The following is an 18,507-nucleotide window of genomic DNA, read 5'->3' on the forward strand; positions in this document are numbered from 1 at the left end:
TACAAATTAGGTTGCCTCATGGAGCATCAATATGTTCAGCTAAAACAGGTTAAAGAACCTTGCCATGAAGTATAGTGGAACTATATCATCTTCTAAGATGACTAACTTAATTCACTATCAAGCAATATGACTCACTCTGGAAGCATTTAGTACATCCCCATGTGAGAGCCTTTTGGCTGAAGCGAATGACCCACCTCAATCATGTCGTTAAGTACCATTTTCAAGTTTACAATATGTCCTATATTAAGATCCAATCCTTTGAACCTGGCTTTTATCTCTGTTGTCCAACTCAAATACAATAAAGCATACCAAAACTAAACTCATAACCTTTGCCAATAGAACATATTCCAGTCTTGACTATACAAAAGCTGAATTTTCAAGCTTTTATGACACCTAAAATAACCCAGAGTACTTTTCACTGTGCAAGAAGGAAAACATCTGAGACAGATCATTCTATTGTTTAATACGCTGATGATGAACCTTCTATGAATTTAAGAACTACACAAATATTTACACTGATGGCTCAAAGGATTGTGAAAAGACTGTTGCAGCCTTCATTTGTAGAAAGTACACTATACAAATATGGGTTCCTCCTGGAGCATCATTATTTCAGCTAAATTCAGGGAAATAAACATTGCCATGAAATATATTAGAACTATATCATCTTCTCTGATTTGCTATAAGTACTGTAGTCAAGAAAAAGTTGGTAAACCCATTATTGACTAGTAATCCCATCAATCATACTTAGCTGTGTACCATCCACAATTCATTATACCGTTGGTTACCCAGCCATGTCAATATTAAAGCTAATAAAATGACAGACCACACTAAACAAGACGGCCCCTTCTCTACAACCATATGAATTTATTTATAATGCCATACACTGATTGTCAAGGTGGCTAAGCTATAGTAGCCATCCAGTCCACTCAGACCAAAGGAGAGGTTATAAGATTATTATTTGGTCAAGTTATAATGTCTATATGACCAGTAACCCAATAAATGTCGCCATAAATCCAACAATAGTTCGAGATAATCACTGAGAAAGCCATAATGGATGTGACGACTTGCATTTATGAGCAACTGGGCATCACTGAATGTCTTTCTGTGAAAACGCATTTTGATAATGACCATTCCTTCATTTAGAAATAGTGATTACAAGGTTTTAAGTTGGCAAATAATGTAGCCATATTGGATGTAATAGCAGGATCATTTTCATTTTGGACCCATTAGACCTTGCAAATAAGTCTTTGTATAGTAAAAACCGATGTTGATAAGACTGGACTAGTGATATAAAGGTTCTGAAGATGGCAGCAGTGGCAACCAGACTGAAAGTGTGAGCAGTACCAATATTGTTTTGATAATAAGAAGTCTTCTGGGAAAAACATTAATGTTAATATGACTTTCCATGCAAGCATAGCAGGACAAACAAATTTAATATAACTTACAGGGCCACCCAATTTGTGAACAAACTGGCACCATTTTAATTTTAGGTCAACAAGACATGATAAGAAGTCTTTAACCTGATAACCGTACATTAATATGATCATCTTTTCTGGAGAAGTAGCAGTAAAAAGATTTACTTGAAAGCTACTATGATGGTTGCCACCATTTTGATTTACAGGAAACATGCCCATCACTGGTTTTACTTCCGTGGAGCATTGATTTCTACAATGCAAAGCTCATTTATACCGAACCACAACAATGTGGTAAAAAGATAAGATTTGCTTATGATAAATAGGGTTCCAAGCTGTGAGTAAATTATTAAATTTTGACCAAACGTTCTAATTGGCAAGTAAATTTGCAGAACAGTTGCCAGCAGATGAAAAAAGAAAGAAAACAAGGCTTGAGCTCACAGAAATGCTCCCAGTGTATGCAAAAGTTTTAAATGAATTCACACAGTTGAAACATGATGATACACGAAAATTCCATCAAAGCAGTGATATACAAATTCATTCTGCTCAGCATTATACAAGTTTATTGTGTTCTTATAAACAAAACACGTGTCTGAGCTGAGTTACTTTCTTTTTATATTTGCATGTGAAACCTTGGTCCCATTCTAGAAGGTGCAATCAACCATGTAGATACATACAGTTACTGAATATTTTCAAAATAAAGTTAGTAGTGGCGTGATGGTGGGATGTAAATGGAAACAAGAAGTGGTGGAGTTTCTCATGAAACCGAGGACGATATTTCAACAAGAATGTCAAATTCGGCGTTAGATATACCAGCAAAGAATAAACCAAAATGTGCTACAAAGTTTTAAAGTTCTTGGTTGTCAGAGTGCAAATGTATACTAGACAACTACAAGACAGGACGTATGTTCCATTAAAAAATGGAATAAATATATTACCAACAATATTTCTAAATGTTTCATTCAAATTTAATTGATGATTTGGATTTTAAAAAATGAAACATTCTTGCCGTAAAAATAGTTCTTCTTTTTTGGAAAGAAATGTTTAAAATAAATATCCATAAAATGTTAGAAAATAAATAAATGGTGTACGGTGCAATGCTTTATGTAAAAATCTACGTTATCTCTGCCCTTTGTTTACAAAATTTGCACATAAATTGTATTCATCTACCAAGAAAATATATCTGTTTTAGACAAGCAGCTGAATGAAAATATTTTAAACAAATTGAACAATGGAACAAATGTGCACAAAGTTGAGTACACGAAATAATTATATATTCATAGATTACATTTGGATAAGAAATTGCAGGATATGAAAAATGACATGCATATCGTACACTGATTCCTTGATAACTCACACACAATAGATTCCAAAATCATTGATCACACTATAAGCAAGGATGCGAGGTAACAAGGGACCTATAAAACCAAACAGAGGGATAGACGTCAATGGTGTGATGGAGGAAGCCAGCCTCCATCACGCCTTTCTACGTCAATGTTAATTGATACTTAATAAGTTTATCTTTGATGTAAGACCCCATCACAAATGAAACTTCCTGGTAAAAAGGTGTCCATGGCAAACTGAAATGTTGCCAGAGGTTTGAGGTGAGGTACATACATGCTCATGCTATATATCTATATATAATCGCAAACATAATGTGATTTATAAATAAATAATACAAAGCATTGAAAACAAGTCAACTGCAATGATTCATAATGATACATTATTTTAATCAGTAAGGAAAAATGAAGCAGGTCCTGCATCGATTGAACGTGAGTCAGATTTGCTCTTCGCAGGTCATTTGATGCCTGAACTTGATCAAATGAAAATTTGTTTATTTTGATAGATCTTGTAGTAAAGAAGGCACTAAGTAGTTTATGTCAGCTCCAGTTCTTTTCTATGACCTCATCATGGATGTATTGTTTCATGCCTTCTGTAAAGAGTACTTACAGAGTTGTAGAATAAATACAAATAAGGATGATTAGTTAGAATAATTAGTAGCCTTCTTTAAAAAGAATATGATTATTATCATTATCAAAATCAATATATTATATATTATTGTAGTTAATTTTAGAACAGGAGAATAATTCCTACCTGATAATGAAGTTCGTCTTCTTAAGAACAGTATCAAAACCATTATTACGACTAAAGCAGCTACACCACCACCAACTGCACTTCCAATAATAAAGCATTGTTGTGGACCAGTAGGCTGGCGTTCTTCCAGTTCTGAAATGATATACATGTAAATTAGTTCTATAACTGATACTATCCCTGCTTACAAAAGTCATATAATGGCAAGAGAATTCATCACTATCAATATCGCTCTAAAAACCAACACTTCTTTGCTCCACTATTTTCACCAGTTTCAGAAGTCAACCAATGTACAATATATATAATCCCGAAGAGACCTAAGGGTCTTATGGTATAACCATAGAGTGTGCCAGTATTAACAAGATAAAATTAGAAGGCATGCCGAAGACACATACATTTTAAACCGACTGTTTTACGACTAAGATTAAGAGCTACTTCATATTAATATTTATAAAGTCTGACTTTTGTAAGGTATCAATTTATTTTGTTGTAAATATCTTCGTTTCATAATTTACAAGGAGTGCTAGTCAAATATTTCTAATAAATCTAAACTGCCATTCAGGTCAAAATATTATTGAAGACCTTTAATTTCACACCCATGGATACATGCTTTCATAATGTACCACTTGGATACTTCCTGGATACCACATATATAGAGGTCACAGCGAAAGTCCTAAACCTTAAAGCAAATCCAGACCTGTTTATTCCAGGGGTTGGCAACATACGGCACACGTATCACAAGGTGGCAAATCAAGAGGTTTTGTGTCGGACGCGAAGGGCAGCCAAAACCCCCGCGAGAACAAATCCATGACTTTATGAACACCATGTGAACTGTTCATGAATGTGCATAACTTTTCATCAAATGTTCCTGACCAGTTAATCAAATGAGTTCATGCACAAATGTTCATTAAAGTTCCACAGCTATGTTCATGAATACTTCCTGAATTTTGATGCATCATACATGAAGTTCATGAACACACTGATGAACTTTTATGAACTATTATAATATCTTTAAAGTTCCTGAAATGTCATGCACTTGGTGTATGAACAATTGAAGTACTCTGATGCACCACTAATATATTCATCAAATATGTATGACATTTCGTTATCAATATATTCACAAAATGTTCATCTAAAATTCATTATACAAACTTGTCACAATATTTGTGAAATATAAATAAAGGTGAATATTTTTTTAAAATAATATAATACTGTATAAATGGTCATTGAGATCTTTTATTTAATACTTGTGTACTTAACCTGAGTAATTCTGGATTAATATTGGAAAATATTTTCTGGCCAACATGAATACAAAGCAGTTGCTATAAAAGCTTTCAATGACTTTGTGTTAACGTTTTCGTCCATTATTGTCATAAACTGCATATTATGTTTGACTTAAAAAAATTACCGGTTGCCAGTTTGCCGTTAAAACTGGAATATGTAAACAACGATTATCCTGACTGCATGACTGTGAAAGGAGACGTGATATTACTGGTTAACATACGCAGGTGAATTCAATAGCTGAGTTTTTTTTTTCCCCTAAAAACACAACAGAGCACACAAACAGTTCTGCAACAAATACAAACCTCGACCAAAGAACGTGGACGCACTCCAGCTGTATGGATAGATGAGAATATTTTCAATATCTTTTGTTTTAAGTAGAAGTGCAGAGAAGCAATCATGAAGAATATAAAGGAACTGATTTGGTGAGGGCAAAGTTAGGAGGAAATGTGTTCCCAGCCAGGATCGTCAAAAATACAGTATCTTTTTCTTTGGCGTTCATTATTATTTCAGAAAGAAGTTATGTGGATATTATATTGATTTGTATATGTCATCATATTAGCCTTAACCAAACTAATGACACATGATTTTTCAGATCAAGTTTAAACTTGCTGTTCAAATTTTTGAAAATCACAAACATTATCATATACCCCACCCCTTTTTCGATCTCAATACAAGACATGTTACTGCATAACGATCGGAATTTAGATGTTCGGTATCGTTTTCTGTTTCATGACATCACTATTTCTATGATCTGATGTAATTTGTTAAATTAAGACAAAAACAACTAAACTAGTTAATGCATCAAATTGTACATAACACAGACGCAAATAACAGAGTGATGAAACCAGAAGCAGTGATACGCAACATGCGTTGTAAGATTGGATGCATTAGTGACATTAGGGCCTATACCACACAAACCTGACGTTTTATCAACAGAAAACGGCTAAAAAATTACCCATAAATAGCCGCATTTGTACAAAATAATATGTTTACAGATCAGGTTATTGACTGTAATGATGTTGTCAAAAATTGTCATTTTTTATTGATTACAACATAGCGACCAAATTCTCCAAATAATATAAATGCTCATTAAGTTGTGTGTTAAGTGTAAGTGACTAAATAATTCTTAGTAGGATCATTATTGTTCTAGTAAATAAAGTGGGGTAAAATAATAGTGTGCTAAAAGCTGAAGACAATGTTGATCAGAGATTACCTGCAACTAACTTTATCTTTCTTTCAGATCAGACAACAGAAAAGTAAAATTAGTAGAGGATGAAGTTTGTAGGTTTAAGAAGAAAATTTTAAAACTGAAGGATCCTGTGGCCAAGATGGAAGAGACATTAAATAGTGACTGCTGCATCAATGTTAAAGATTCAAACAGTAATCGGATGGAACAGCTGAAGTTCAAGATGGAGACATTCATTAGTCACAATGGGCGGGATTTGATTAAATTATTGGCCCTGAATGTCTTCTTAAAAGAGTTATCTGACAGGTCAATCTCTGGGAAAAAGATCGGTCAAGTCATGAGAAACCCCAAAGACAGTCCCATGACGATGAAAGTTAAAAATGCTTCAACAGTTGATTGACACAATTGCACAAATATTCGTAAAATAATCTGAAAGAAAAATAACGAACATACAACAAGTGTTGCCAAGAGTACAAAAAGGAATATCCCTAGTCAAATCAATGTTCTGTGTGGCATATTAGAAATTTATCTGAAATTCAATACCAATTTTTAAGATAATATATTGCATTTTATATTGTTTTTGAAAACCCCACATCTAATGTTATTTTATGATTCAGAATGAAATGTTACTATAGGTATTTGTGAGTTTGTCAGATAATCAATTTTCTTATAGGAACTGTGAAGTCATTATTCATTCATGAGAAACTTTGTTCATCACATTTTATGAATATGTTCATGCACTTGTTCATTAATGATGATGAACCTGTTATTGAAATGTTATGAACTGTTCATGAATATTTCTTGAGCTGTTCAAGATTAGTTTGTGAAGTTTTGGTTCATTAACAGTTCACGAGTTCAAAATTTCAGGAATTCACCATTTTTAGTTCATACATATTCATGAACAGCTCATGAACCTGTTTTGAACTTCATAAATGGTTCATGAACCCAGTTCATGAATAATTATTGAACAGTTCATGCCAGCTCATGAATTGTTCATAATCATTTCACAGGTTATGTCTTGATTTAAACAGTGCTACTCTCTTACTGTTGGCATGCACTAGCTCATGTTGTAATTAATCTGGAAAAACGTGGCACACTATGTAATATAGGCTGCCAACTCCTGGTGTATTCTGACTTATAAGACATACATGTTTGACTTGTTATGGGATTTACCGGTCACATATACTATATTTTAATAAGACTAGCCATACAGGAGAGAATCCACTACAAAACAGCACCTAATAAGTTATACAACTTATCAAGATTTTTTCAACAATCACAGGTTGTAGTTTAATTGCATTCTTTCAATGCAAGTAAAGCGCGAAAACTTTTTTTTTTGGTACTTTCTTCTCTAAATAGTTTAGAAATATCTTCTGGCCATAGTTTCACATATGTATGTTGATTATCTGAGCAATGTCAGGGACTTCATTAATATCTCATGTTCATTTTGAGTTCTGATTGTTGTGAAATTGTCCAAGAAATTGGCTGTCAGAAAAAGAAAACAAATTTCTAAAGACACAAAGAAACAAAATACTGAATATAAGGTCTGAAAGCCAAAATACGTATGTGATCTAATTCAAAGATACGTCATGAGGCTTGAGAAAAAATTGGGCATGCAATACATGTTTCAACATCTTCTTATGGCAGTGTTTAGTGAGCAATCATGTAATTATCAAGGATAGTTAAGTCGAAGATGATATATGTACAAGGCCTACTTTGGTGTGGTAATGAGGATGTGTTTTCTTGGATTATATTAATTATAACAGTGATGCTGTCACTAGTATGATACTAATCATGAAAATGTAAATTTTTTGTACCATCACAATATTCTTAAAATGTGACGTTGAAGATGATATATGAATGAAGGTTACTTTCGTGTGGTAATGAGGATGTATTTTATTGGAGTACGTTACTTATAATAGATGTTGTCACAACTATGATACGAACTATTACAGTTTAAATTTATTGTACCTTCACAATATTCCTAAAATGTGATGCTGACTATGATATATGCATGAGGCCTAATTTCGTGTGGTAATGAGGATGTATTTTATTGGAGTATGTTAATTATAATAGTGATGTTGCCAAAACTATGATACCAACTATTAAAATGAAAATTATTGTACAATCACAATACTCCTAAAAATATCGATCATCAGAAAGAATCCAAGTTATTGAACAAACACGACAGTACAAAAAGTGCTCTTTATGATTCAGGGACTTGTACGTGTATGTTGACAGTTTCTTCATATCTCGAAATGTATTGATTAAGTATTTTAAAAAATGTCAAAATGTATTTATACAAATTTTTGTTTTCTGAAAATGGTTTTGCAATTACATACGAGTTCTGAAAGTAATCATACCATCATAGACCATTTACTACATGTGTTCAATGTCATCGACATAGACACATATATAAATATTTAAAAATTCTGTTATAACATTTTAATAATCAAAATTATTAAATATTGTGACTGAAGGAATCTTAATAATTACACTATTGTCGCAAAAATAGATTCCTGCAATGCATATTTAAATATATGCTAAATACAGAATATGATAGTTTTGAGGTAATCATTCTGTAATCATAAAACAATATGATTGTATATATCTATATTAGTTTTAAACTCTTTAATAAAATAGTCTGTCTCACACATATTTCACATTTTACTTTTTTATTGAGTTTGTGTGTTTACATTTCGTTTTTTCATGCAATATGTTTATCCCATACTAATGCCAGTATAAATTTTGTCCAAAAAGTAAGGAATGTGATAATTGTGTTGGCAAAATTAGAAAGAACATATCTGCCTTGATTTTGTAAAGTTATGGCTGGGGTTACCTCAAAAAGTAGATCATACATTCCATTATACCGTGAATGATAAGACTAGGCCTATATTACATCATGACATGTGTATCATATTTGTGTTGGTCATGTTTGGAATATATGGCTATCATTGGGATAATTGATTTATAATGTCAAATCTGATGTGGACAGGAAAGAGATTGTGACTGGTCACTAATCCGATAATGTTTTGCCTGTGATCACCTCATCTGCCAGTTCTCCATTTCCCTTGATATTAAATGCATATATTCTGAAGTAATAGACTGTATTTGGCTTTAGTTCTGTGATTGTATTATTAAGCAATTCTTCACCCTTTCCTCCAGGTACCAATGAAGCATTTTGCCATAAGATGTTATCCATGCTAAACTGTATAACAAAAGTCTGGTCGAAGCCACCATGAAAACCAGGATACCAGAACAAAGTTATTTGGTTCGTCTGTAAATTGCTGTAATTAAATTTGTAAGGTTGCCCAGGTTCGCCTGTAAGATGTTGTAATAAGCATCATTTAAATAACAGGAAATTAAATAAATTTATTTCTGAGAATACGATCACATAAAACCGGGAAAAAGATGCCCAGAATATTGTTAATTTTATAATTGCACACGATAGCATGTGCATCATGATATATGCAATGCACTCAACTGGCCTCAAACAATTTGCATAAATTCATGATTAGTAATTCTCTTTCTTGCTTTTTTCTATTTATCTGCTGAGTATTATAGCCATGTGAAAGTGCAATGGATCATAGGATGACCCTGGTCTACCGATACATTCAAGAAACAAAACCAATCTGATGTAAGCTTAATTCATATTATGTCTTGCTCTCTTCTGAAATGCATATAACTCTGTGAAAATAACCATTATTTCAAACTAGTTAATATGAAGAAACAAAACAAAAATCAAAAACAACAGAATTCTAATATCTGGAGAAAAAGCACATTCTTCAGCACTTTAAATCTAGTTTTTGTTCACGAATTGTTGCAAATAACCCAAGATCTTAAACAATCTAACTATACGTAGAAACATTTGGTAGAGCTGGATACCACAAACAAAATTTGTGTTGCTGTATTTCTTAATGTTCCAGGATATGGACCAGTACAGTAGACCACAATTATATTTGGGACCAACTTTTCACTGTTCTACTGCAAGAGTCTGAGACGTTTCCTGTAAGTTCAATCTGTGAAAAACTGTAGAATACCTTGCTCCGATTTAAAGCAATTATTAATCAACAAAAGTGAAGTGGCCAAATCAAGTCTTGCGAGATCGTAATATAGATACGTAACATGAAAAACTACTACAACACTAGTACTGTAGACACGTATTTGAGGTTGTACAGGGTATTATTATGCACAGCGATACACGAGTCCCTGTCTAAAATGATAGTTGGTCTGAAAAAGCACTTTAATACGGTTAAATTACTCGGTTGATTCCAGTATGAATAATGAGAATCCGTACATTTTAGTTTGCATAAATAAACTCAAAAGAGTAAAACGCCATTTTGATGTAATCAAGCATCTTCTTCATATTTGGTATCAAATTTACCTCAAAGTTAAATTAATACAATTAATACAAGCTTGTATTTTTACTGTAACAAAAAAATATTTTTTTTTGCCAATATGAAAAAGACAGACACAAAACTATTAAAGATTATTTAGGGCTAGTGATCCTGCTTACAGATTTCTGGTAGACTTAATATTGCATGGATATGTCTGTTTACCACAACTTGGAACCATGTGCGAATATGCTTGAAATAGCATTTCAAAATGGCACATTATTTTGAATTAGCTTTTATGTGGAGGGTGTCATGCACATTTTTCCATAAGACTCTTAACTTAAGATCTGACTTTTAGATGTACTGCCTTAACACAGGTAATAGCTTAAACACTAGCATCACCATGCTATCAAATAATACATTGCCAGTTTGAGTCTAACGACCAAAGAAAAACATTTCTTAAGTAATTCACATCTTAATGCGCAAATGGTTGCATATGTAGATATGAAAGTCAATATGATGTAAGGCTGATATCAGTTATAGATACATGATTCATACATGTGTATGCAAAAATAAAAATAAATGACAGTTCAAAGACAGAACCCATATTCCCAAAGAGTAACATAGAATGAAGATACAAGCTATAATGCCTCTAAAAGGGGTAAAGTAAAAATGAGAAGATGAAATAACTGTGCTAGAAAGAAATCTGTAATTGAGATTGATTAAGTAAAACTACATCTGATGCAAAATTTGCACATGCTGCAATCCAGAAGGGTGTGTGATTAGGATTTTTAACGTAGCTTTTAACGTTTTTTTTAGTCATATCGCTACGATGTCTGCAGTGTGGCAGTTTATAGTGATGTCTAGCACTTTGGCATCATGCAACAGACACGTATCATGATGTCTCACCGAGTCATATTATCCTGACACCAGGCCGATAAATGCTAACACTAACCTCTTAATGCTGAGCGCTACGCGAGGGAGCTGTTAGTATCATTTTTGAAGTCTTTGGTATTACTTGGCCGTGGTTCGAACCCACGGCCTCCCGCTTCCGAGGCGAACGGTCTAATCATTAGGCCACGGGAGCGGTGAACCACAGAAGAAAAAAAAACCGAGAAAAAAACACCATCAATTTCTGCTTTGAACTTCTGATTCACTTGCAGTTGAAATAACCAAGAAGAGCTGGGCCTGTATATGTTGGCATGGTGCCATTAACTAGCTTATCCATACTGGACGCTGGATATGTAAACAAGTCTATGATTGTACAGCAGACAGCAGGCCTACTTGATTTCTGTAATGCAAAATGTTTATTTCCATTTGCAGACTCTCAAACTGCCAAAACATCAGTGTGCTTTCCACATGGAAAGTAGGATGTTTGTCGGCTCATTTGTTAAGTTTTCAAAGCCAATCTCTATATTAATTTCATTCTCGCCATATTTCATGAAAGCAACAAGAACCTTATTTATATTAACGGCTCAGGATTGCTCATTCTCTTTGTTTTTACGTGTTGACCTTCTTTAAACGATTGTTTCTGACAGTAAACAAACAACTTATACCATTCACGAATTAACAAAACCTATACTCCCAGAATGCATAATGTTGTGTAAAGGAGACAACTGGTATTTGTATGCATTTAGCAGATGACATATCTACTAGAATCACGTGATGTTGTTTTTCCACAATATGAACAGCAGAACAAAGAAAATGCATAAACATATATCATTTTTCATAAAATTCTAGAAAATTTAAAATGTAATTACACAGTCAATGCCTTGTCAAAATTATTGAAAATTCAAGTCTATTCAAGGACAAGAAAAGGGATTTGAAAACCCGTGGCTGTTCAAAGTTCGGACAAACCATGAAATATGTAGCATGCTTGCAATCTTTGAAGGAACCTATGATTTCAATGGCCACTGGGGATCTAGTATGTCATTTGGTAATCTGGGTGCTTGTTTGGGGTTGAAATGAAAATGTGATAATCAATATGTACAGTACACATTAGCTGGATTGAAATAACCTCATATTTAACAGCTTAGAAGTAGTCACAATCCAATAGTCTCAAAAGTAGTAATTAACAAGCACAAATTTAACAGACATGTCTGCTTTAATATTAAAGAACTTTCCTCGTATATAATGGAGAACAATTATCTGATCGATTATTATAATATTTTGAAAGAACAGACCTCTCAACCAAAAGCATTACCAGAGGACAACCATATCAATATCAGGCAGAAAGGTTTACATCTCTGTTTCATTTGAATTTATCACAGACTTATCAAAGAGGCTCAAACAATGTTATGTACATTTTAAAACATATATTAAGAACATTATTCTAAACTGATTAACTTAGGAATGATCTTTACACAGCATAAATGGAGGCTTGATTAAGGTTTTGAGCAGAAAAGGATAAAACTTGATTTGATATTGACTAAATCACTTATTACATATGAAATATGTATTCCCTCTGATGATATTAGCATGGCATATTGTAGCAGGATTGACAATCTCCAAGTGCAAATCAATTAGATATGTTAGGTACTTAAATAACGATGCCATTATCCACATTCACTGATTAACAGTACATGTTTTACAAAATGACATAAGACATTTTTTCAAACGTACAGTAGCATGAGCACCTGAGGAAATTCAAAACATCTATAATCAGACACAAGGAAATATATACTGAGGAAATTTGCAATACATTTGACATTACTAGATACAGGTGCACGATATCTTTCTATTTTTGAGTGGATTTAATACTCAGTGATGGATCACTTGGGCTTTTTTGAGACCAAATCCTTTATGAAAGCTATTTTATCTAAATGAAATGCGCACAAAAATAGACAAAATAAGAGCTAGGATTGAAGAGAGGGCAGTTTCTGATCTTGGTAGAGATCAATAATTAAAGCAAGTAATTGATGGGATCTTCAATTAGAGAACAATTTTTCATTGTATATGTATGCCAACTGTGCATCTGTTAAAACAAATCACAGAAAAAATGCAATACCAACATAAGCCTGATTATATACGTTAATTACTGGAACTCATGCAGATAACCCACAACAGGATGCTAACGCAAGAGTAACGGTACTATAATTGAAATAATAAGTATGTGAGTGTAATATAAGACTACCAATAGGTGCAAAATAAGCTGACACACTTGTATTATTAGGTCTGTTTGAGAATGAATATAACCACCATTGGAATGAACAAACAGTCACTGGGAGGAAAGCCAAACCATCATTGCAATACATATTTCACTACTACCAAGGCTGATGCGTAATTTCGTGAACGAGTACGTCTCTGGCATATTACACATTCTATTCGTACTGAGGCTGCGGAAAATGCACAGCAAGTACATGTACCAGAATTAAAGTTTTAAAAGCACAGCAGTGAATCAGAAAATTATGTAGTGTATCCCATATGCATTCAAACCAGTAAAAGACTTTAAATAACTGTTATCAAATATGATTCTAGATAGTATATCGGCATTACACCACTATGGCTCCTCGCTAGTTAAAACATATATTGTCCTCAATGCACATTTGGTTATTCCACAAGGGCATGTATTTAAAATCACAACCCCATGGATTAACAGTGGTTCTCATACATGTTTGAATCATACATACATCAAAGCTATCAATGATGAAATCGAGTAAAGCATTAAAACTAATTTTGAAAAATTGGAAAAATCCACCATAGAAGGATCAGGATGAATTTTGGACATTTGCATATGTTGAGGTGCATTTTTCTCCCCACCAACAGTGTTTCATGGATTGAGTTATATTCCAACACCAAAATGTATCGATCTGCAGTCATTGATAAAAGGAATAAAACAGACGATCAATGTTTTCAGCGTAAAATTTTGTCATCATTTTATCTAGCTAGTGATAATCAAGACCAGCCGTGTAATACTAGCAACCACTGGGTGAACTTTATCTTGGCAATATATAAATTCCCATGCAGGCTGCTACCACACTGAACAAATGTGAAACAAATAACCCTATGATTCATGTTAGTGTTTTTACTTCAGGATAAAGGATTTATCCACTTGCGCATTCCCCACAATTTATTTTCTTCTTTTGAGTGATATGATTGGTCTAGAATTGCTGTTTCTTTGCGTATAGATAAATAATCTTACTCATTTGATTAACCAAAAAAGTAAGCACATGGGTAAAGTTTTCCTTGCAGATTTGCATGCATGTATTTAACACCCAAAAGGTGCTTGAAAACCATGACTTGTATTGTGTTAGGATCATTAAAAAACTAATTAATACTAATGATATAACCAGGCAAAAAAAATTTGAAATTTACTACACTACAAACAAAGATGAATATTTCCTATATCACATATGCAGATTTTAAATGTTTCAGTATTCCAGCCAAAAAAATATATGCATCCAATGACCATACAACAAATACAACACAAGTTATTGACAATCCCCCATGTAGGTTTTTTTACAAACTAGTTATGAGTGCTGGAAAAACTGAGCCACCAATGTCCTTTTATTGTCCTGACTCGCATGAGTTTTTTATCCTGAAGTTATGATGAAATGGGTCTGGCAACAGTTCTATTTACCAGTAGCTAAGCTTATGACAAGAGACAATATTCACGAGTTTTAGGATGCCACTCACTGCTGGATCTGTGAAGGAGTTAATGGAATTGAAAGTGGAAGTGTAGCTTCTTCAGTGTTTGATGACAGTCATATCACTGGCGTGTATTGAGGAGCTGCACACATAGCATGCAACTTACAATTACAAATGCACCCAAACAAAATAAAATTCCTGTATTGTTACATAATCTTCATGGGTATGACGGTCACCTAATAATGTGAGCATTAGCATCAGCATCAAAGGCAAAGCTTAGTCTTATTCCAAATAATAAGGAAATATAAATGACATTTAGACTCAGAGTATTACAGTTCATTTGATGTCATATTTTCACAATGGGGTTGAACATTACAAAAGCCACATATTACTCCTAGATCTAGAGCACTTCACTAAAATAAAATTTGTCAGACAAAGGTAAAGTACCCGATAACAAATTATTCTGAAAACTCCCTATCTTAATAAAGTTATGCATGTCAGAATCATCAATAAGTGATAAAGAATACACAAATTATTCATTAGTTTCCAAAACAGAATCAGACTATTGTTTTCAATACATGACCATGACACTAAACTCTTAGAAATAAGATAATTTGGAATAGACTTGTCTTTATTATGTTGCCAATTTTCGCCTCTACCAATCAGAAATAATGTGCCATATGTTAGATAATAAGTACAAATAGGAAGATATAAGGATTTCAGATTAGTCTTATCATAATTTTGATTTTTAAATTTTGATTGAAATTTGCAAGTGTATGTATAAGAATGTGATGAAGCTTACCATGGAACTGTTGAGAGGAAGACAGTGACAAATGAAACTTCATGAGTCATCAGTTGTGCAATCAGCATTTTCTAAAGTCTCCACTATTTGCTCACTGAGACAGATTAGTGGAAAATTACTGACATAAGAAACTATGTGAGGCAAGCAGCATTTTCTAAAGATTCGACCTTTTGATCATCTCGTTAGGGCTTGTCATCAGTGTAAATGCAATTATTGAACTCTTCAATTAATATGAGCTGTATGAAGTTATCGTTATCTTGATCAACCTTCTTTACCAAGTACCACCTATCAAATAGTTGGCTTTTTTCCTAGCAATTTAGACATATGTTTTTCAGCTGACTTTCTACAATTTCTGAAACCCATGTCAACATGACTCAGGTACCAATTCTTGACCTGTCAAGATATATTTTTTAACTACATCAAAATCAGCACTCTGCTTTACTGACAGTGAAGAGTAGATTTTACGAGCTTTGCCAATAAGTACGAGATGTAAAAACAAAGTCCAAGGCTTAATTGGAAATTTCAGGTTTTCTGCAACTTTCTCAACATGATCAAGGAAAGTATTAATCTAATTATTTTCTTCAAATGGGGGTCATAATAGTTATGATTTTCAGTATCAAAAGCTAATAAAGCGTGCTCTCCTTGCCAGTTTTAATTATTTTCATCTATATTTCATTTCCTTCCTTCCATTCCCCTCTCCTTTTGTAAATACTTCTTTTCATGTGGAATATTATTTCAAGACCTGATATATCGAACTGTGAGCATTACTGAGATATTATACTTTCCGGCTATCTACTTTAGGTAAGTTTCTCACCTAAAGGCACTGATATTCAAAACTTAAAAGTTTCATTTTTAGTATGCGTGAATAAGATGTAAAAGTTAAATAATTTTTCAGAATTTGGAAATTCCAATATACTATGCTTGATTATAACTAAATTTTGGATATAACATTGTATGGCATATCTCCTAATTTTGTATCCTTTTACTGATTTCACCCAGCTGGTCTATCATCTTGTCAGGTTGCTTGTTTGTTGGTTGGTTTTAAAGGTAGCTTTAACACATTATTGGCTATATAATGATGAATACATGGGAGCTATATGCCTTTCTCAAGGACAAACTGAGACAGCTGCCGAAATGAGCTGTCCTTCATGGGTCTCAAACCTACAACACTTAGATCATGAGCTCAACGGTCTGGCAATCAAACTACTGTCTTAGTAGCTTGATTGCCAGACCGTTGAGCTCATGATGTAAGTGTTGTAGGTTTGAGACCCATGACCCATGAAGGACAGCTCATTTCGGCAGCTGTCTCAGGTTGTCCTTGAAAAAGGCATATAGCTCCCATGTATTCATCATTATATAGCCAATAATGTGTTAAAGCTACCTTTAAAACCAACCAACAAATAAGCATTATACATTATACATTTACTGGAATGAAACCATTTAAGTTGAAGCAATGGAGTAATTTACTGTTTATTATCAAACATGCTACTTCCTGTGTTAGATTACAGTAGTGCATATCTTAGGATGAGTTATCAGCATATAGTTGGATCAATATAAAGCCTCTTGTTGAATTAATTCTTGTCATTAACCGAATCATTCTACATTGCCCATAAAATCAATTCTAACTCCTTAATATGGTGGAGATTAAGATACAAGGTCGATCCAATGTAGAGAATTTGGTCAAAGGGTTACACAAGTCTATATGAACTCCCACTCTCCAATTTATTTGAGTTAATGAATATATTCACTGTCCTGCATACTGTTTAAATATCTCTAAAACAGACAATATACATTTCATACGTACAAGTTCATTCCGTAGATATTAGGTATTCAGATTTGTTTATGCTTCCTTGTGCACATTTTTTGTCAGTAACTTCTAAATATATAATAAAATGTATATTAATTATTTGCAGTGATCTATTGCTGATTTTGTTATGAATGCATGGTTCACTGCCAAAATATAGACAGCAAATATGTAAACGTTATTCTGAATATTCTTCATTTAATATGCACCAATTTAGGTTAGGTCACTTAAACAACTAGCCAATTCTCCCTCCCCCATTCTTTCACAGCCAACTTAGACAATGGTTCCTTAAGCTAGCTTATCTCAGTCTTGCATGATTTAACATTCTGACCCCTTGACAGTAGTGAATGGGGGCTGTTTATGGACAATTTAAATCCCAGTAAAAAAAAGTCATGTGCACCATTAGGGACAAGGGGAATTTAACATGGGAAAATACAGAACTGGCACTTTGGGGACAATGGGACTTCAGTTTAATGGGACAACATCTAAGGTCTGCTGAGATTGTGTCCCCACTTGTGGACAAGACATACGTACCAATAGTGTCTAATCACACGTATGTCGACGAAATAAACCAGGTCACATTTGTCACCAAATCGTGGACTTGGAACACGAATGCTACGTTCAAAAATACCATTCCAAACAAGAAGAGGAAGCTGACCAGAAGAAAGGGAACTTCAACATTTTCGATTTCGAATGGATGCAACAGACCAACATTTACATTTCCAATTTCTGTGTGGCTCAGCGAGTGATCACCGTTTGAAAACCGATCCCGAGTTTAAATGCATCGTGGAAGGTTAAAAGTTGGTGGACCAACTAATCCCACGATATAGTTTGTACGGAGGACGGACGAATGCCATCTGTTTGCTGTACCACGCTCATGAATGGAAAGGAGAAGAAATCAAATACGTGCACGTGTGTTCCCTGTATCATTACATGTGAAAATAATGTCGCTTTCCCGTAGGGCACATTCAGTTGCTGACGGAACTCATTGACCTGAACAACATTCG

General features: G+C 33.7%; 1 protein-coding gene across 1 annotated transcript in view; it reads right to left on the minus strand.

Annotated features, from left to right (window-relative positions):
• Positions 1–18,507, minus strand: part of LOC149782384 (cell adhesion molecule CEACAM5-like) — a 155,259-nt gene that overhangs the window by 19,056 nt on the left and 117,696 nt on the right. The window contains exon 12 of the mRNA XM_089935123.1: positions 3,507–3,638. Coding sequence (XP_089791249.1) covers positions 3,507–3,638 — 132 coding nt within the window. The remainder of the gene's footprint in view (positions 1–3,506; positions 3,639–18,507) is intronic.

This window comes from Sinohyriopsis cumingii, chromosome 15, assembly GCF_028554795.1.
Source record: "Sinohyriopsis cumingii isolate HCF-2022 chromosome 15, ASM2855479v2, whole genome shotgun sequence".
NCBI classification, from domain to species: domain Eukaryota; kingdom Metazoa; phylum Mollusca; class Bivalvia; order Unionida; family Unionidae; genus Sinohyriopsis; species Sinohyriopsis cumingii.